This window comes from Parasteatoda tepidariorum, chromosome 6, assembly GCF_043381705.1.
Source record: "Parasteatoda tepidariorum isolate YZ-2023 chromosome 6, CAS_Ptep_4.0, whole genome shotgun sequence".
NCBI lineage: Eukaryota > Metazoa > Arthropoda > Arachnida > Araneae > Theridiidae > Parasteatoda > Parasteatoda tepidariorum.
Genome location: NC_092209.1, coordinates 59,123,288 through 59,140,115, shown reverse-complemented (window position 1 = coordinate 59,140,115; position 16,828 = coordinate 59,123,288). Strand labels below are relative to the sequence as shown.

Here is a 16,828-nt window from a genome sequence, read left to right as displayed (position 1 = left end):
CACTACTGATAATCTCCATGATTAGGTTCTGTTACGGATTAGTATAAGTAAAATGTAATAAATCATAGTAATTTTTATCATTGTGCATTGTGTACAGCATTTTTTTGGAATTGAATTTTTTTTATAATATTCGAATGAAAGTCTTAAGATTCTGTTCCCTTTCCAACATTTTTTTTAATCTAATTACTTTGTTAATCTAATCTGTTAATCTAACTACTTTGAAATATTTATTTTCAATTAGTAAATAAATAAATAAATTGTGCACTGTATCAATAAAAAGATTTAAAGATTTTAAACATGTACATAAAAAAGATAGTGTATATAAATATGTACCGAAATGTAAATTTCATGAACATAATATGTAAAAATGAATTCTAAGTACATATATTGATAATATATGTAATAAGTACATGGAAAAAGAAATGTGTACACAAAAAATTATAAAGTATGCTTCACTTTAATCCAATTTACAATTTTGTCAAAACTTGATTTCTGAATTTATTCTCCTACGCTCTTAATATTTTAAAATGTGATTTTTTTTAAGCATATTTTTCGAATTTAATAACATTTGGAAAATATTCTTTTTTAGCACATGTTCTGAAACATCTTTAGATATTAGTTCAATGAGTTTTCATTTCTTAACATTTAAATGGTATTATGATTAAAATTCTTGATAATCTTTATTCAATATCAACATTATTATGAAATTATAAAATATTTGAAATTTAATTAAAATCTGTTTTATAAATACACAATTACAATAAAAATTTTTACTGTACATCGTTTTATGCTTTCACCAAAAGGTTGTCTAATTCCGCTCTCTATTTTTTTTAATACAAGGAGTCTTTAATACAAGAAAGAGAATACATTTATATTTTGATTTTTCAAAGTGAAACATTTTTTTAAAAAAATTGTGTATTATTTTTTATTACAATTTTTATTAGATTTTTTTTTATTTCTTTGCACTTTTGAAATGTAATATGCTTTGAAGAAAAATTTTTAGTTTAAAATAAAAATGACTCATCGCAGATGCATCTTTAGCAATAATAATCAGGATCTTGCAAGTGAAGATTTCAGTAACGAAAGTTTATAGACGTAGAGTGCCTGTGTAATTACAGATAAAAACTATTGTTTGTTCTTCATTTCTATACCCTTCCCACAAGATGAAATAAGTCCTGTTATAGTGCTAATGTATTATGGCAGGTGCCATCACATTATCATTTTAATTCAAAAAAGTGAAATAGGAGACACAATATTGAAATACAAATATAGTTATATTATCCAAATATTTTATTGAAATAAAAATATAGTCTGAGTATGACTTTCTATGACTGCTACTCGTTCTCTAAACTGAAACAGGTCAGCAAAAATGCATCGGTCGAAGTGGCCGTGACATTCCCCCTGAATCCTAAAACGATAAACAAATTAAATCGGAAGTCCTGTGATATCTTAGCACCTCCGATTCGTGTAAATCATAGCTTTCGTGTAAATCATAGCATATTGTACTGCCCTCTGATAATAATATAGAGAGCCACCATCAAGAATAAGGTCAACTGAAAGCTGGACAACTGTTCACCCTTTTATTATATATAATAATGCTGTGTTTTAAATAAATAGACGACCGTACCTTCCGCTCGCTGCCTCGCATAACAATGGCAAACAAACTGCTTTACTTGCATGGTTGTAAAATTGTTAAACGATCTTGGATTCGATATTGAATCCATTTATGTATGGGCGAATTCCCATATGCCATTCATAAATTATGATTAAATGTTAAAATTTTGCATATTCTGTGACATAGCTATTAGTTTTTCTGAAGCTAAGTTTAGAAACTAGAATACCCAATACTAATTTTGTGATGTTGGCCACCCTAATTCATAAGGATAATTTTGTATATCTTTCACATCAGATCCAAAACTTGTTCTTGATCTCATATTTCTAAACTGCCAATTATAAGGTATGCTTGGGATAAACATTTGTAAACATGATATAATAGACCAATACGGGAAAATAGATATTTCTGGAATCGAAGGCTTTTTAATAACGTTTCTCCTTGTCCGATCATCACAACCAAATAGGTGTGAAGAATATTGGTTTTTTAATGTTGGCCATCCTATTTCATATGGATAATTTGATGTAGCATTTTTTTCACGACTGAAACTATTTTCTATGAATTTATATATGGGTTGTAAATGATTTAAATATGTTTGAATTGCATCAGAATCATTAGAGGAAAAATACATTAAATCAGCTGATGACGATAATTTGTTTTCATAATAATCCAGTTTTTCGTGACTAACTGGAGTTAGATAATCCAAACTCTCATTCTCAAAGCCATCCAAATTATCTTCGGAGTAATAAGTAGCAAATTTTTCTGAGTTCGAGGAATAAAAAGAGTTCAAACTGTCATGATAATCTAGTTTTTCTTGATTGACTGGAGGTAGATAACCCAAACTCTCATTCTCAAAGTCATCCAAATCATCTTCGGAGTAGTAAGTAACAAATTCTTCTGAGTTAGAGGAATAAAAAGAGTTCAAACTGTCAGAACTATCACTAAATTCCTTATCACTATACTCATATTGTTCTTCTAAATTTCTTATGTCCTCATTTGTTATCTGTTTTTTGCAACTGACTGGCATCTTAGAAGAAGAATATTGTGATAAATTGTCAATACTTCTAGAAGATAATAAAATTTCTTTTTTTGTTGACGATGCATAAGGCTTCATAAGCATATGTACAGTCACTTTAATCTTGTGACAACTTTGGTGACGGTATCTTGTTACGTTAAATATCTCATCATAATAAAGTTCGTGTTCCAAAGGTCCAAAAACTGAACGAAGTTGGCATCTTTTCGATATTCGTGATACTGACTGACTAAATCCTCCGGCAGCATTATCAATGAAAAGTAAAAGTGCACCAGGCTCCATAGCGTTGAATATATTCTAAAAATTATTAACAAAGTTAATCATTAATAACGTCAAGAAATAAAATAATAATAATATGTTAACAAATATTCAAAACGATCATTTTGATTCTTAAAAGAACAAGAATAATTTTTGTCATTCCTATGCAGATTTAGCTATTAACATAACCAGAGCATGGTGTTCCGTAATCACAGTTTTTAATGTATATTTTTTTAATCTTTGTCAAACTATCATTCACATCGGAATCGAAAATTCATACTTACGTAAGGTATAACAAACACTTAATGAAAAACTGACAAATCATTAATGATGTAGGTAGGTGATATTGGAAACAAAGACATTTGATTGGCTGAGGAAATTGAAAGGAGTGTCACTTTTCTAGTTTTCTTCTGTAACTAAACTTGTTTTGTCGTTTTCAATCCTGCATTTTGCGCTAGTGTTTTCTGGAATTTTTATGAAAACGTTTTTTTAAAATTTACATATAACTTTGGTTTAGATAAGTTTCTTTATTTTATATAAAAAAAAGGAACAATTTTTTGTTTTCAATGATTTATATTAAAATTACATACTATGAAATAAAAATATATTGTTATGGAACGCGTCTCTGTCTGGCTTACACTTAAAGCAAGAGCTAAAAAAAATTTTTTTTTGAGTTTTGAGAACTTTTGACAAAACGGGCGTTAGCTTTCATACTTCTTTACGCTTGCATACTTTGAAACATTTAGTTCTTTTAATATTTTCTTTCCTTTAATACCTTCTTTTTTTACCCGTTTCTACTTATTAAAAAGCTTATCATTATTATTTTTGTTTTGTTAAGTTGTTGAAAATGTATGTTATTGACCTTAAAATTAAATAAGTAAAAATCCTATTTTTACGGTGTTTATTAATAACTAACTGTTTCAAAAGTCCCAATGTCTTAGAAGTACTAATCCTGCCTTTAAATCAATCCGTATATATTAAAAACAAAGCCCTCATTCACTAATCGATTCATTGCATATACTCTCCCTTCCCATGAAGTTAAAAAGCTAAAAAAAAATTTTTTTCCCATGGCAGGCCAATTTAAAAGAACAAAAAGGATAAAATAACAAGAAAAACAAGGCAAAAAGAGATAAATAGAATAGAATGCACAGTGACATGCTTAGCCCATACGGGCCCTAGCCTCCCAATAGCGTCCGCACACCCTAGTGGAGAAGACCTCAGGACAAACGGAAATATGGGGCAGGTCCATGTTCTCCCCAAGGCGACAGAGCTTGCATTTAGGACAGTCAAAAATGTTTATACTAAAAAGGTGTTTCGCCAGACAGTTATGGCCTGTTACAAGTCTAAAGAGACTTGTTACGGGCTAAAATTACGAAAGCTAAAATTTGGAACATGTTTTTTTTATTGAAGAAAACATTTTTAAAAAAAACATTGGAAAATAAAAGTAAAAAGTCTTATTTTCATATTTTGTAATTAAAGGAATAATCAGTCTAATTGATAGTAATTTCAAATAACACATTTATACCAAAACAGAAGTCACAAATTCGGACCCATATGTTTTTTATGAAATAATAAGAAAGATATAAGAATTTCATTTCGATATTTTCCGATTATCGGTATTCGGGGGTACTTACCCCAATTAAAAGTTATGGTAAGTGAAAGTTTTCCACCAAAAAGAAAGTCTCAAAGTTCACCCATATATTCCTTATCAAATATTGGGAAAAAAACTATAAAATTTTTATTTCGATATTTTGTAATTATCACGGTAATTAAAAATCCTAATTCACATTAATGCGAAATTAAACTTTCTTACTAAAATAGAAATTAAACTTGAATAATATATTCCTTTTCAAATTATAAGGATTTCGACGTCTATCGTGGGGATTAACGATAATGCTAAGCAACCTATTACCAAGTGTTTGCCGCAGCTTAGCCGATTCCGGATATTTTGCTTTTAAACCACAAGGTAGGTACTTAATTTACGAGCTGGACTGGGCTATTGTCGAATGTTTGGGAAACATCCCTGAGGGTGATCCGAAGACATGCCATTGCAGTTTTGATCCTCCGCAGAAGGGATGACTTCGCTGCTTTGGTAGCCCGATGACCTGCACGCAAAGTCTAAACTTTACGGTAGAACAGTTTAACGAGGACCAATACCACACACCCTCGGTCCCTACGCAGGCTGATCAAAGTGGTCACCCACCCGTTTACTGACCACTGCCAGTGATGCTTGATTCCGGTGTTCTACTGGGAACCGTGTCTTTACGATCAGTCCGCTGCGGGACTCTTTTAAACTACAAAGAAGTGAGTTTGTCTTGGTGGATGAGTATATGGAACCGCGAAGTGGTGAGTTTGTGTATGCGGAAGATTTAGTCGCTGCAGGTGGCTTGCGTCGTTTACCGATATAACCAAAAGAGAAAAATAAAAATATAAATTATTGTGTACTTACTCGAACCATCTGATCAGTATCTTTACAAACTGCACCAGACACAAATTTCACCATGGTTATCAAATTAGCTGATCTTATTGCTCTTTCCACTTCCGCATCCATTTTTTCGAGCAAATTTGCGCTAACGAAAGAGGTTCGAAAGGTATTAGTTCTATAGTTTAGCTGTCGTAAGCATTCTAGAACGGAGTCATACGTATTCTCCCAACCAATCATAGATTCAATAACTTGAGCAGAGCATTTGAATGGTCCGAACTCTTTGTACAAACAAGATAAAACTCCTATGACATCTATACCTGGTCCACCACCTAGACTACATAGATTAAAGAAACACAAATTATTATTAATCACGCTCTTTATAATATCTTCTCCTTCTCTCAAAGCTCGATTAAGCATATCTTGAACCAAACATGCATGCAGGGGGGCATATTTATGTAAGTACGCACATCGGTGAGCTGCATCATTGTAGTCAACAATTATGGGTGTCTTTTCTTTCCAAAAATTAGGATTTGGTTTGTATGCTTTGCTGAGATTCGGTATGGCAGCTTTGATAGCCATGCATGGAACATGGTATTTTTTAATTTCATCAATTCTTACTCGGTCGTATAAAAGCATATAATCACTTGGGCTAGTAAGCATGCTAAATATTTACTCTACCAGTATCGAATTCAAATTATTATTTATATATCGTAACGTGAACTTCTAAAAAATAAATTTATTATTAAATTCTTTTTGAATAATTTTTTAATGCATCTTGAAAATAAAGTTCCATTTCATATCTAGATTGAAAATGGTACATGAAAGAAAACTTTATTGTGATAATTGACAATACATTTATCCGCATTTCTTCCTAATCAGAGATAACACTGTAGTTAAAGATAAAACTCAGTAATAATAAGTCATGGGAAAGATAAAAATTTTGAATATATTTATCTTTTTGTCTAATTTACATATGTTTTGAAGTTTCTTTTTCAGCTTTATATTATCTAGATTAGATGGTTAAGTGTTTCGTTTAAAGAACCTTTTATATGCATTTTGAAATCATATATAAAAGAAGAATTATAACTTTGCTATTAAAAGAAATATTTTAAAAATTAATATAAATATTTTTTTACCAAATTATCTTTGAAAAAAACAAGCTTTAATCGAGTGTAACAATTTTTTCGCCTATCGCAAGTAGTTCTAGAAATACGGTACAATACACGAAAAATAAGATTAAGAAACCGAAAACTTTGGACCACTCTTCTTTCTAATTGAACTATAGAGACTACGTTTTTTTAGAAAACAAGGAACTACCATTCCATTTTATTGACTGAAAAAGCAAATCCATCTGATCCCGTTATAAAAATTGCGACCTTGTAAGAGTCCTTTCAATACATAAATGAAAATTGTGAGTGTACCGTTTTCCCCTTATTGTGAAATGCGACACAAATATTATTTCTGGAATATTTAATATTGTTGTCGATAATCAAAAGTCTGGAGGTGTGGCGGTGACTATGGTAACGAGGTATGATTATTTCAAGTAGGAGTGCGCGGTCCCTCTTTATGACTGGATTCTTTCTTCGGTCTATTGTATTAGCCCTAGAGTGAGGGGAAATGAGCATTCGCCCCTGAAACATCGTTTAGAGCAGTGTTTCTTAACCTTTTTAGTAGAATGGACCCCTTTTAAAAAATTTTAAGAAGTCACGGACCACCCCCAGTGAAAAAAAATGATTGCGAAAAACATCAATTATTACAAAACACATAATTTTATTATTTTAATAGTATACAAAATTTTTAAAATAAATATTTTTAATGTGAAGTTGTTGCCGCTTTTTCTTAATTAATAAATTGAATTGAGGAATGGTTTTCAACAAAGCAACGCGCATATCATGTTCAACATTCAATCGATTTCGATGTTTTGTTTTTATTGTCACAAGTGTCGAAAATCCCGCTTCGCAAAGATACACTGTAGCAAATGGAATTATAGCTGCCACAGCTCATTTTACAATCAATGGGAAGGCTTCCAAAATTTTTAAAAATTAGGAGTAGTCGGCGGATCCCCAAAATTTGACCCATGGACCCCTAAAGGGTCCATGAATCACAGGTTAAGAACCCCTGGTTTAGAGCGTTCGATTCCTTTTTTTAATCTTTTCTCTTTTTCATAAGCTTCTATTTTAGAAAAAAATTTCAACACATTTATTTGTATACTAAATTTTTTGTTTTATTTTTCCTCTTTTAACTTTTTTGAGAAACGCCTTTTAAATTTAAAAAAGGTGATGTTTCAAAATCACAAGTACGTAAAATTGTGCACAATGTGTTTGAGTTTTTTGCTAATGAAGCTGAGGAAAAAACCATTAAATTACCTCTCCATCAACCAGCTCAAAGAGCATGTCTGGCTACTGGAGTGTCAGACTTCACACTTAGAAAAATAAAAAGAACTGTTACATAATTTAAGATCAGCAGATATAGATTTTCAATGAACACAAGTACAATAATTAAAAAAAAGTTATGTTTGCAATAATGCTAACAATAGTTATAGAAAAATCTATACGCAATAACTCATTAGAAAGCAAATTTTTATAGATATTTCATCACAGTCATCGATTGAATCTTCTCTTAGCTGTTATACATATGTATATAAAATAAATAAAGAAGAAAACCTGAAATGGTATTTTTTTTAAAGAAAAAAATTAAAATCTTTTTTTTTTAATGAAGTAACTTTTAAAAACAGTGTTAAATGATATTTTGTGTAATATTTTTACCGTGAAGATAAAATATAAATTTAATAAACTAGTTTATCACAATTAATTTACAATAAAAGAGCTCATTACATTTTCTAAAATTTTGAGAATTTTTTAAGGTCATTTTTAAAAAAGAAATCCCAAGTTATTTTTATAAAATGAATAGTTTCGACAAATGGCTGCTATCCTATTAATAATTACGTGGGAAACCTAAATTTTACACAGTTAATCAGCATCCTAACAAGGAAAAACGGACACAAAAATACCATGAATTATTAGTCATAATTAAAAAACTGCTATACTAATTTGGACAAAACAATGCTATACTTTAATAAGAAGCAGAAAACAGAGAAAAACGGCGATTGTTTAAAAAAATTAGTTGTTAGTCAGCCAATCTGGTATACTTCCCATATAAGCTATCATCGAAGCTACCCTCCCTAAAATGCCCTCTTCTTGTTTCCATAGCACCAGACTGCCACAGACTTTGTGGCTGGCAGAGTACCTATCGTAGACAAACAGTATGTTGGTTTGTATAAGTAACACATTAGGATGTATTTGTGATGTATTAGGATGTAATTTTGTGTTAATATTTGTTAGTCATGATCTGGATATCAGGTCTTCATATAGTTTAATAAAAGAGCGGTCAAAACTTTGAGTCCCTTTGTTAATTCTGCTGCTGTTGTTGTTGTCGTCAGCCATTAAGGCAGAGAGGGTGCCATCTATGGTCAAGAATTCAACTTCTACCACACCCGTTCATAGAGCGGACCCATTCATACATCCATTCATACATCCATTCATTCATCCATGGATCGTAATTTTGACCTGAACTAGAGAACGATCAATCTCCAATTCAGAACCCCCATTGGTATTGATTTGTTATAGGAACATGGAGGACTTTGTGACTCGACAGATTTAACGTGCACCAGTCACCATTTACTGGACGGGGAGTCTATGGCCGGCTGGATTCGAACTTCCGTTGAGTCCAGTGCCCTGCCAACCAGGCTATTCCGGTCGTTAATTCTGCTTTCAGAGCATTTTGCCATAATTCTGAAACTGTTTAAGCTAATCTAAAAATATAAAAAAATTGGCGCGTAATAATGAAACTTGCTTGTAACCACGTAATTTTTTTATCTTTAAAAAAAAAAGAAACAATGATTCACTTTAATGATCGCAAATTTTTTGATTGTATAGTATACAAATGGCAAAGTTTAAAATTTGAACATTATCGTTGCAATAGATTTCGATCAATGCGAGAGAAATTAAAAACTGAAAAAGTTGAATTTTTAAAATGCAATTTCTCAAAACCAGTTCAACCATTTCTGTTCAAATTTTAAGTTCCAGCATTTACAATTAATTAATTTAAAATGATGTAATTGTTATGTGATGTGATGTCAGCAGTTGAGACAGCCAAGGCCTGCAAAGGGCTGTTGTGCTGACAAAAAAGAAGTAGAATGTGCATATACAATTCAAAATTTTTCCCAGCATTATTAATAAAAAGTAACAGATTAATCATTAAAAATAATTTTTTCATGAAATTATCGTTTAAGAAATGAATTTTTTTTATCGAGATTACGAAGTATTGAAACCATATTTCACTGTTTGCGGCTACTCGCTAGCTATTGAATACTTCGAGAGTCAAAAATCCAAATCTGTCCCAAAAGAAATGAAAGTTAATTCAGAGAAAGTACGGTTTTGTGTCTAATTTCGTAACTTAAAATATCATATGGATAAATTAAATAGCATTTTTCAGGTCTCTGCTAGTAAGCCCAATTAATCATTATTACTAGAAAAACAAAATAATATTTAGAAATTGTAGCACAACCTTTAAAAATGCAAGTTGTACGCGAAAATCCCATTATATAATATAAAAAGCTTTTAAACGTGACACGCTGTTTTTTCGTTCTGTTCCTTTTTATTTATTTGTCTATATTATTACAATTTTGTGAACTGTAGATACGTATATAGACTTTATGCATTTATCTAAATAAATATATTTATAATATTGCTTTAGAACGTAGAAAATCATTTTTTTAGACATTTTATTGTAAGGAAAATTCCATTATGCTATACAAAGTCTTTATTTCAAATTTGATATAAACTTTATCTCACAAAATAGTTATACCATTCCTTCTTTTTAAAAAATTTACATGCTCAAACATATTTTACAAAACAATTATTACAAATTATTATTAAGACAATGTATCAACGCAAAATTTCTATGTATTACAAAATTTGCACATTTTTTTAAGCCATTTTATTCTTTTTAGCTTAGAGCAATTATTACACTCTCGTTCAACTGTAGCATTTTCCTCCGTATTGTGTGGTGTAGCTTTAACTACGGAACTATTTCCATTTCCGGTTATTTCATTGGTTTTAGTTCCTTCCCTAAACAACATTTTTTCTAAGTTTATATGAGGAATAGGCGCAACGTGTTTTTTATTATTCTCGACTTTTGATCCATCAATAGAGACTGATAATAGTTTTTTGAAATCTTTGCTATCTTCCTCGTAATTTTGAGGAAAAAGCTCATATAACGGGTAGTTAAACCTTGAATCTATCTCGTTTCTTTCAGTTAATGTTGAATTTGACTTGCCAGTCAAACAATATGTTTGATCGAGGGCAGGTTCGCCATTTGAATTTTTAGAATAAGCTTTAGTTTCTAAATTGTCATAACATTTCGGATGGCATAGAGAACTCGTAGTATTCCAATCATTTGCAAAATCAAATTTATTTGAATGCAGGATATTAGAACCTGGTGCCATGGAATAAATTTTATTGCTTGAATTATCATCTATGTATGCAACATTTAATTTATCTTGTCTCTGATGAATGGCAAAACTCTTAGAATTACTTGAATCATAATCTATATTACATGCAGCCTTTAGTTTATCTTGTTTCTTATGATTGACCGAACTATTAAGATTGTTTGAATCAAAATCTGTATCTTGTGCTAAGTTGAATTTATCTTGTGTTTGATGAATCACAAAACTTGAATCACAATCTAAATTATATGTAACATTTAATTTATCTTGTCTCTGGTAAAAAGATGCAAAGCTTTTAGGATTACTTGAATCATAATCTATATTATATTCAACATTTAATTTATATTGTCTCCTATGATTGACAGAACTCTTAAAATTGCTTGAATCTAAATCTATATCTTGTGCAAAGTTGAATTTATCTTGTCTTTGATGAATGGCAAAACTTTTAGGATTTCTAGAGTCGCAATCTACATTGGGTGTAACATTTAATTTATCTTGACTCTGATAAAAAGGAGTAAAACTTTTAGGAACTATTTTCGAGAAATCAGAATTATAACCGAATGTTCTAAAAGGAACAGCAGAATCATCTTCAGATAAGCTGCAGAAATCATTTTTTCTTTTATAGTTCATGGCTGGTTTTAGTGGAAAATTCCATTCGACTTCTGGTAAAGCGCATGGCTTCATTAGTAAATGAACGGTTACCTGAGTGCTAAAGCAACTCCTACTGCCATATTTTCTCTCGCAAAATTTTGCATTTTTGTACTGCACATATTGCAACGGACCAAAAACAGGTATCATTCTACATTCTTCAGCTATCCAAGACACTAATTCGCTGTAACCGCCTGATGCATTGTCGATGATGAAAACTACGGCACCATGACGCATTGAGTTGAAAATTTTCTGAAAAACAGATTAATTGCTTAAGAATCACACTTGAAATTTTCTCAAAGATGCAAACAATAATAAGGCAATAAAAAATATTTTTTTAAAAAATCAAACTTCAAAGACAAACTAGGTATTCAAAATAACTGACTAAACACTGGTTCAAAACTTTAGCCTATCAATCACATTATATTATACCCCTCATGAAACCTAAACAATTTTATTGCTTGGGTGCCCGCTCTGGGGGCGGGGAAAGCAAAGAGGGCAACTTTTTTTTAAAAAAAAAATATATTTTTTTTGAAATTTTATAACTAAAAGACAGATTTAAGGGCTATTTTTGATTATTAAAGGTGATATTCCTTAATATTTGAGGTAATATAAATTTTTAAAAAAAGTTTTTTGTTGTGGGATATTTTTCTAGACAAATTTTTTATATCTTCACTACACAACTTTTTTCAAAAAGTTTTTTTTCTTCAATCCATTACATATAACATTCTAGTTCATTATTATCAAAGAGTTAGGCAGCAAAAAGTTTAAAAAAAATAATAATAATGTAACTTAAAATATAGTTTTTGATTTTATACTCAATCTCAATGCTACTTCACATTATGAATGCCTCAGTTTGACTCAGATATATTTTTTAATAAAAACATTATTGAGCAAAATTTTTAAACATCATAATTCTAAAAAAATATTAGTTTTGCGTCTACTGTTTACATTTTCCCAACTGTATGACCACTCAGAGACAATAAGTGATAAAATAACTGTTTTTCAAAAAAATATGGTAATTCAAAACAAGTGGATTGACATAGTACATAAATTTATATGCTTAATTATCAATAAATGTGATTTTTGAGTTTTGGAACTCAGCACTTTAAGACAAAAAATTATAATTGCGTTATCAATATACGATAATAAAAACTACGATTCCTCACGTTCAGCTTCATTCAATCAAGAATCGACGCTGAAAGCCCCCACATAAAATCCAGTGTGTGCCTTCAATGCTTAACAAGGTTTACATAAAAAACTAGTACAACATTATACCATAATATTATATAAATTCACTCGAATATTAACGAGATGTTAAATTGAACTTTGTTACCGTTTAAACAGAGTCATAATGTCGTGTAAGTTTTGTTTGCACGATAATATAGTTTCAACTTACAACAGGTTGCAATATATTAGAATGATATCGTAATTCAACGTAATTCCAGAATTTCTGAGAGTGTAAGATCCAAATGCCTGATGCAAATATTGGAACAAATACTATATAATTACAAAAACCAAGTTTCTTAAAGCAAAAAAAAAAAAAAAAANAAAAAAAAAAAAAAAAAAAAAAAAAAAAAAAAAATCACACAATAGTGTGGCTGTCAATAAACTACCACAATATGCCACAGTTTTTTTTATCACCTAAACATATTTTTTCAACTCTTACCCTGATCATTTGGGCAGTGTCAATACTAGTTGCAGCAGATAAAAACTTAACCATGGTAATTAAATTTGCTGAACCTATAGCTTTGTTCACAACACTGTCCATTTTACCCAGCAAGTCAGCCACTATATATGAAAACTGAAAATATTCTGGCGTCAGGTTACCAGAGAGTCCGTAATGATCATTCTGAAATTCTTCTAAAATAGTCTTAAATGTATCCTTCCATCCCGGCATCGATTCGATAATTTGCGCATGGCAACGCAAGAGTCCATATTTTCTGTGCAAAGCAGAAAGTACACCAATGGCATCGATTCCTGGCCCACCACCCAGGCTACAAATATTTATGCAATCGTTATTACTCCAAAAATCAGGATTTATGACAGCAACACTTTCATTTAAGGCTCTGGTGAACATATCCTGGACCAAACATGTATGCAAAGGTGCATATTTATACAAATATGCACATCTATAAGCAGGATCATCATAGTTGGCTACTTGCACAACTTTCTCACCCCACAGTCTTGGATCCGGCTTGTATACTTCTACCATGCTTTTAATTGCAAATTTGATTTCTCTTTCTTTAACGTCATATTTTTCAACTTCTTTAGATTGTACTTTATCATATAAAATTAAATAGTTTGAAGGGCTTATCATTTTAACACGCTAGTGCATTTTACTAGCAAAACATGAATACATTTATAATTGCATCAAAAATCATTCGACATAGCAACTGTCAACAGTTCGTTTGATCTCAAATGCTTGTCAACTTTAAACGGAAATTCCCCTTCCGAACCGAAACTACAAAAGATAACATTTCTTTCTCTGCATTAGAACTGAGATAACTGAGATAAGACCTTTATCTCATTTATGTGTGTTAATGTTTCTATGATAAGCAAATTAGTATAATTTTTCTTCGTTTCTATATGTTTTATTACACAGAAATGAATCAATAAATTCAAACGAAGTATTTAGTTATTTGTAATACAATATTCTTCAATTCCGCCTCGTATGTTGTGTTATACGAATTCATTTCTTTTAAGTTGTATTTTAATAAATGTGTTTAAGTCTTCGAGCATCAAAACATTCACTACGTTGCGTTAACTTTACGGGAATAGCCTTCATTTTTAGAGCAAGTTCGACGACCTTCCCTTACAAAAAAAACAACAAAAAAAGCGTTTTTGAAAGTTGGCATACATAAAAAAAAATACACCTAAGGTATAAAAATAAGGTTATGTTTTGCACCAAAAATGCCCTCATTAATAAACCTCAATTTTAATCTCATTTACACCTCACAAAATCAACCTCATATATAATTTTAACTCAGAAATAATTTTAGTTCAGATGGGGTGAAATTATTCACACCTCAAATATACGTATTTGCTTGAAGAGTAGAAAAAATAATCCGTACACCTCAAAAACAACCTCCCTAAGCTGATTTTTCTAAAGTAAATTACCATTAACCTCAAGTGTGAATAAAACAACTTCATACACCTTGACAGGTTGATCCTTTAAAGTTGGTTTTGAAATCAACTTCGAATAAACCTCAAATTAACCATGGCACCTCAAAAATATCTTAAATTTCTGAAAGGGTTGTGCAATTTTTCCTTTCTTTTTTTTCATTTTTAATTATTTAAACTCTTTGCTAGAATTTAAACAAGCTTTAGATTTAATTGCACTAATCCTTTGCGTGTTATTCAACCGTCCTAACAAAGGTCTCTTCCAACTCAATTAGAGCAGCTGTATTAAAAAAAACTTATTTTGCCCAAAACAAATTGCATGGGAAAGAATAATTTGAATAAATTATTCTAGATTCTTAATTATTCATTTTATTAATAATAGTATAATCATAAAGTATAATTGAATCCTAAAGTATAAAAATATTTACATGATCTTAAATCATTTTAATTTTCTACATAAAAGTCGATTAAAATGGTTGAAACTCGTGATTCTTAGAACTACTCAAAATAATTTTTACGAACTTAGAATTTCGGCACGTTAAATCATATAATAACTTAGTATTTAGCAAATAAAATAATATTTGGAATAATTAAAAATATTTGTTTTAATTATTTACTTAAAAATACTGTAATTTCCAATTTATTATTATTACTCTTTCCAGTCAAGAAGCTTTTAAAAACAATAACAATTCAAACTTTGATTTAAATTGTGTATGAATTTGAATTCCTATTGATGCTTGCAAAACTCTTTTTCATGGTTTGGTATACTGGTATTTTCATAAAAGGAATATTTAAAATAAATGAATGTGCAAACAATTGTGAAACTGTTGTTATTTCCGAACTACAACAAGTCATTAAAAAACTAAAACTTAAGACAGTTAAAAAGTAAACAGTCTAGAGCTTTGAAAAATCATGTTGTTTTGGCTGAACTTCAAAAAAAAAAAAGTTTTGTTTCTATTATTCTTATTCTTTCTTAGTACGCAATCAAAGTGATGATGAAACTTTATTTTTAAGTGCGTTGACATGAGAACATACCGCTTATCCCTAATACGATACTAGTTTTAAAAGAATAGAACACTTTTAGATCACCAGTAATTAAATTGCTATAAAGAAGAAAACATGGATAGAATTTTCTCTATGCAACATTCATTTAATATGTAAGCCACTGAATCCCATGACAATGAACTCCATGGAAACAGAGAAATCGATTTGAAATAACAAAAAATCGATATTACAAATTTATATCGATATTACAAATTTTAACAATTACCAAAAAATTTTTTGTATTGGAATTTCATCGATTTAATAGCCCTGTGGCAGAGTTTTTTCGAGCAATCTGAGACAAAACTCTCCATCACTAGTATCATTCTGATAGATACTTTTAATAATAACAAACATATATGTTACAAATTTAAAATAACAAAAGCGCTGTAAAACTATATAATTTTTTTAATAAAACATGCAATAATTTTTTTTATTCTAATATTATGGGTGATATTCTCGCACTTTGTGGGGGAGCGGACACACGAATTATTTCCTTCTTCGCATTCTGTAAATAATTATCACAATAAAATATATAATTAAAAATCATTAAGTTCGCAGTAGTAATTGCTGAAATAAAGATAGACGACGAAGTCACGCGAATCGGGCTCCTCAAATGAGTGTTTCGTTTTGAGATTACGTTGTTGTAATAAATAATATCGGATTTAAAAACTATGGAGAAATCAACTGCCAAACATTCGATAGAATTATTGCCTTAAAAAGTAAATACTCAAATGCACGATTCGAATTTTCCATATTCTTTGAAATATATCGGGATTTTTAAAATCTACGTGAAAATCAATATCACCGAAACATTATATCGTTTTACTATCGTAAATATCGTCGTAAATTGAGAACGTCAAAAAGTGGTTATCTAAATGCATGATTCAAATATTACGCTTAAATTTCTGCAGAAAAGAAAAATATTTATTTTTTTTTACTTTTCAAAAGAAAAATCATTCTGCAAGAACTCAGTAACGTTCTGCGACAATGTTGCTGTGATTCTGCCACGGGGTTCAATAGTAGCCCTGAGCTGTAGACTTAATTTTGGGTACATAATGTATTTAAAAATATAGTTAGATCATTTATAAGGTATATAAAAAAATTATAACAAAATTAATAATGAATTTTTTGCAAAGTTTTATTTTTTTTTAGAGATCTATATTCCATTATTTTCGCAAA

The 16,828-nt window shown here is 30.1% G+C and overlaps 2 protein-coding genes across 2 annotated transcripts; both read right to left on the bottom strand.

Moving 5' to 3' along the window:
• Window positions 1–1,272: 1,272 nt before the first annotated feature.
• Window positions 1,273–6,142, bottom strand: LOC107452464 (uncharacterized). Its single transcript, XM_016068944.3, has 2 exons — window positions 5,353–6,142; window positions 1,273–2,942 (listed from the first exon to the last, which is right to left on the bottom strand). Exons 1-2 carry the CDS (start codon window positions 5,986–5,988, stop codon window positions 1,848–1,850), a joined length of 1,731 nt encoding a protein of 576 aa, XP_015924430.1. The 5' UTR covers window positions 5,989–6,142; the 3' UTR covers window positions 1,273–1,847.
• Window positions 6,143–10,134: 3,992 nt separating this feature from the next.
• Window positions 10,135–13,950, bottom strand: LOC107452472 (uncharacterized). Its single transcript, XM_016068951.3, has 2 exons — window positions 13,152–13,950; window positions 10,135–11,734 (listed from the first exon to the last, which is right to left on the bottom strand). Exons 1-2 carry the CDS (start codon window positions 13,800–13,802, stop codon window positions 10,289–10,291), a joined length of 2,097 nt encoding a protein of 698 aa, XP_015924437.1. The 5' UTR covers window positions 13,803–13,950; the 3' UTR covers window positions 10,135–10,288.
• Window positions 13,951–16,828: the final 2,878 nt, after the last annotated feature.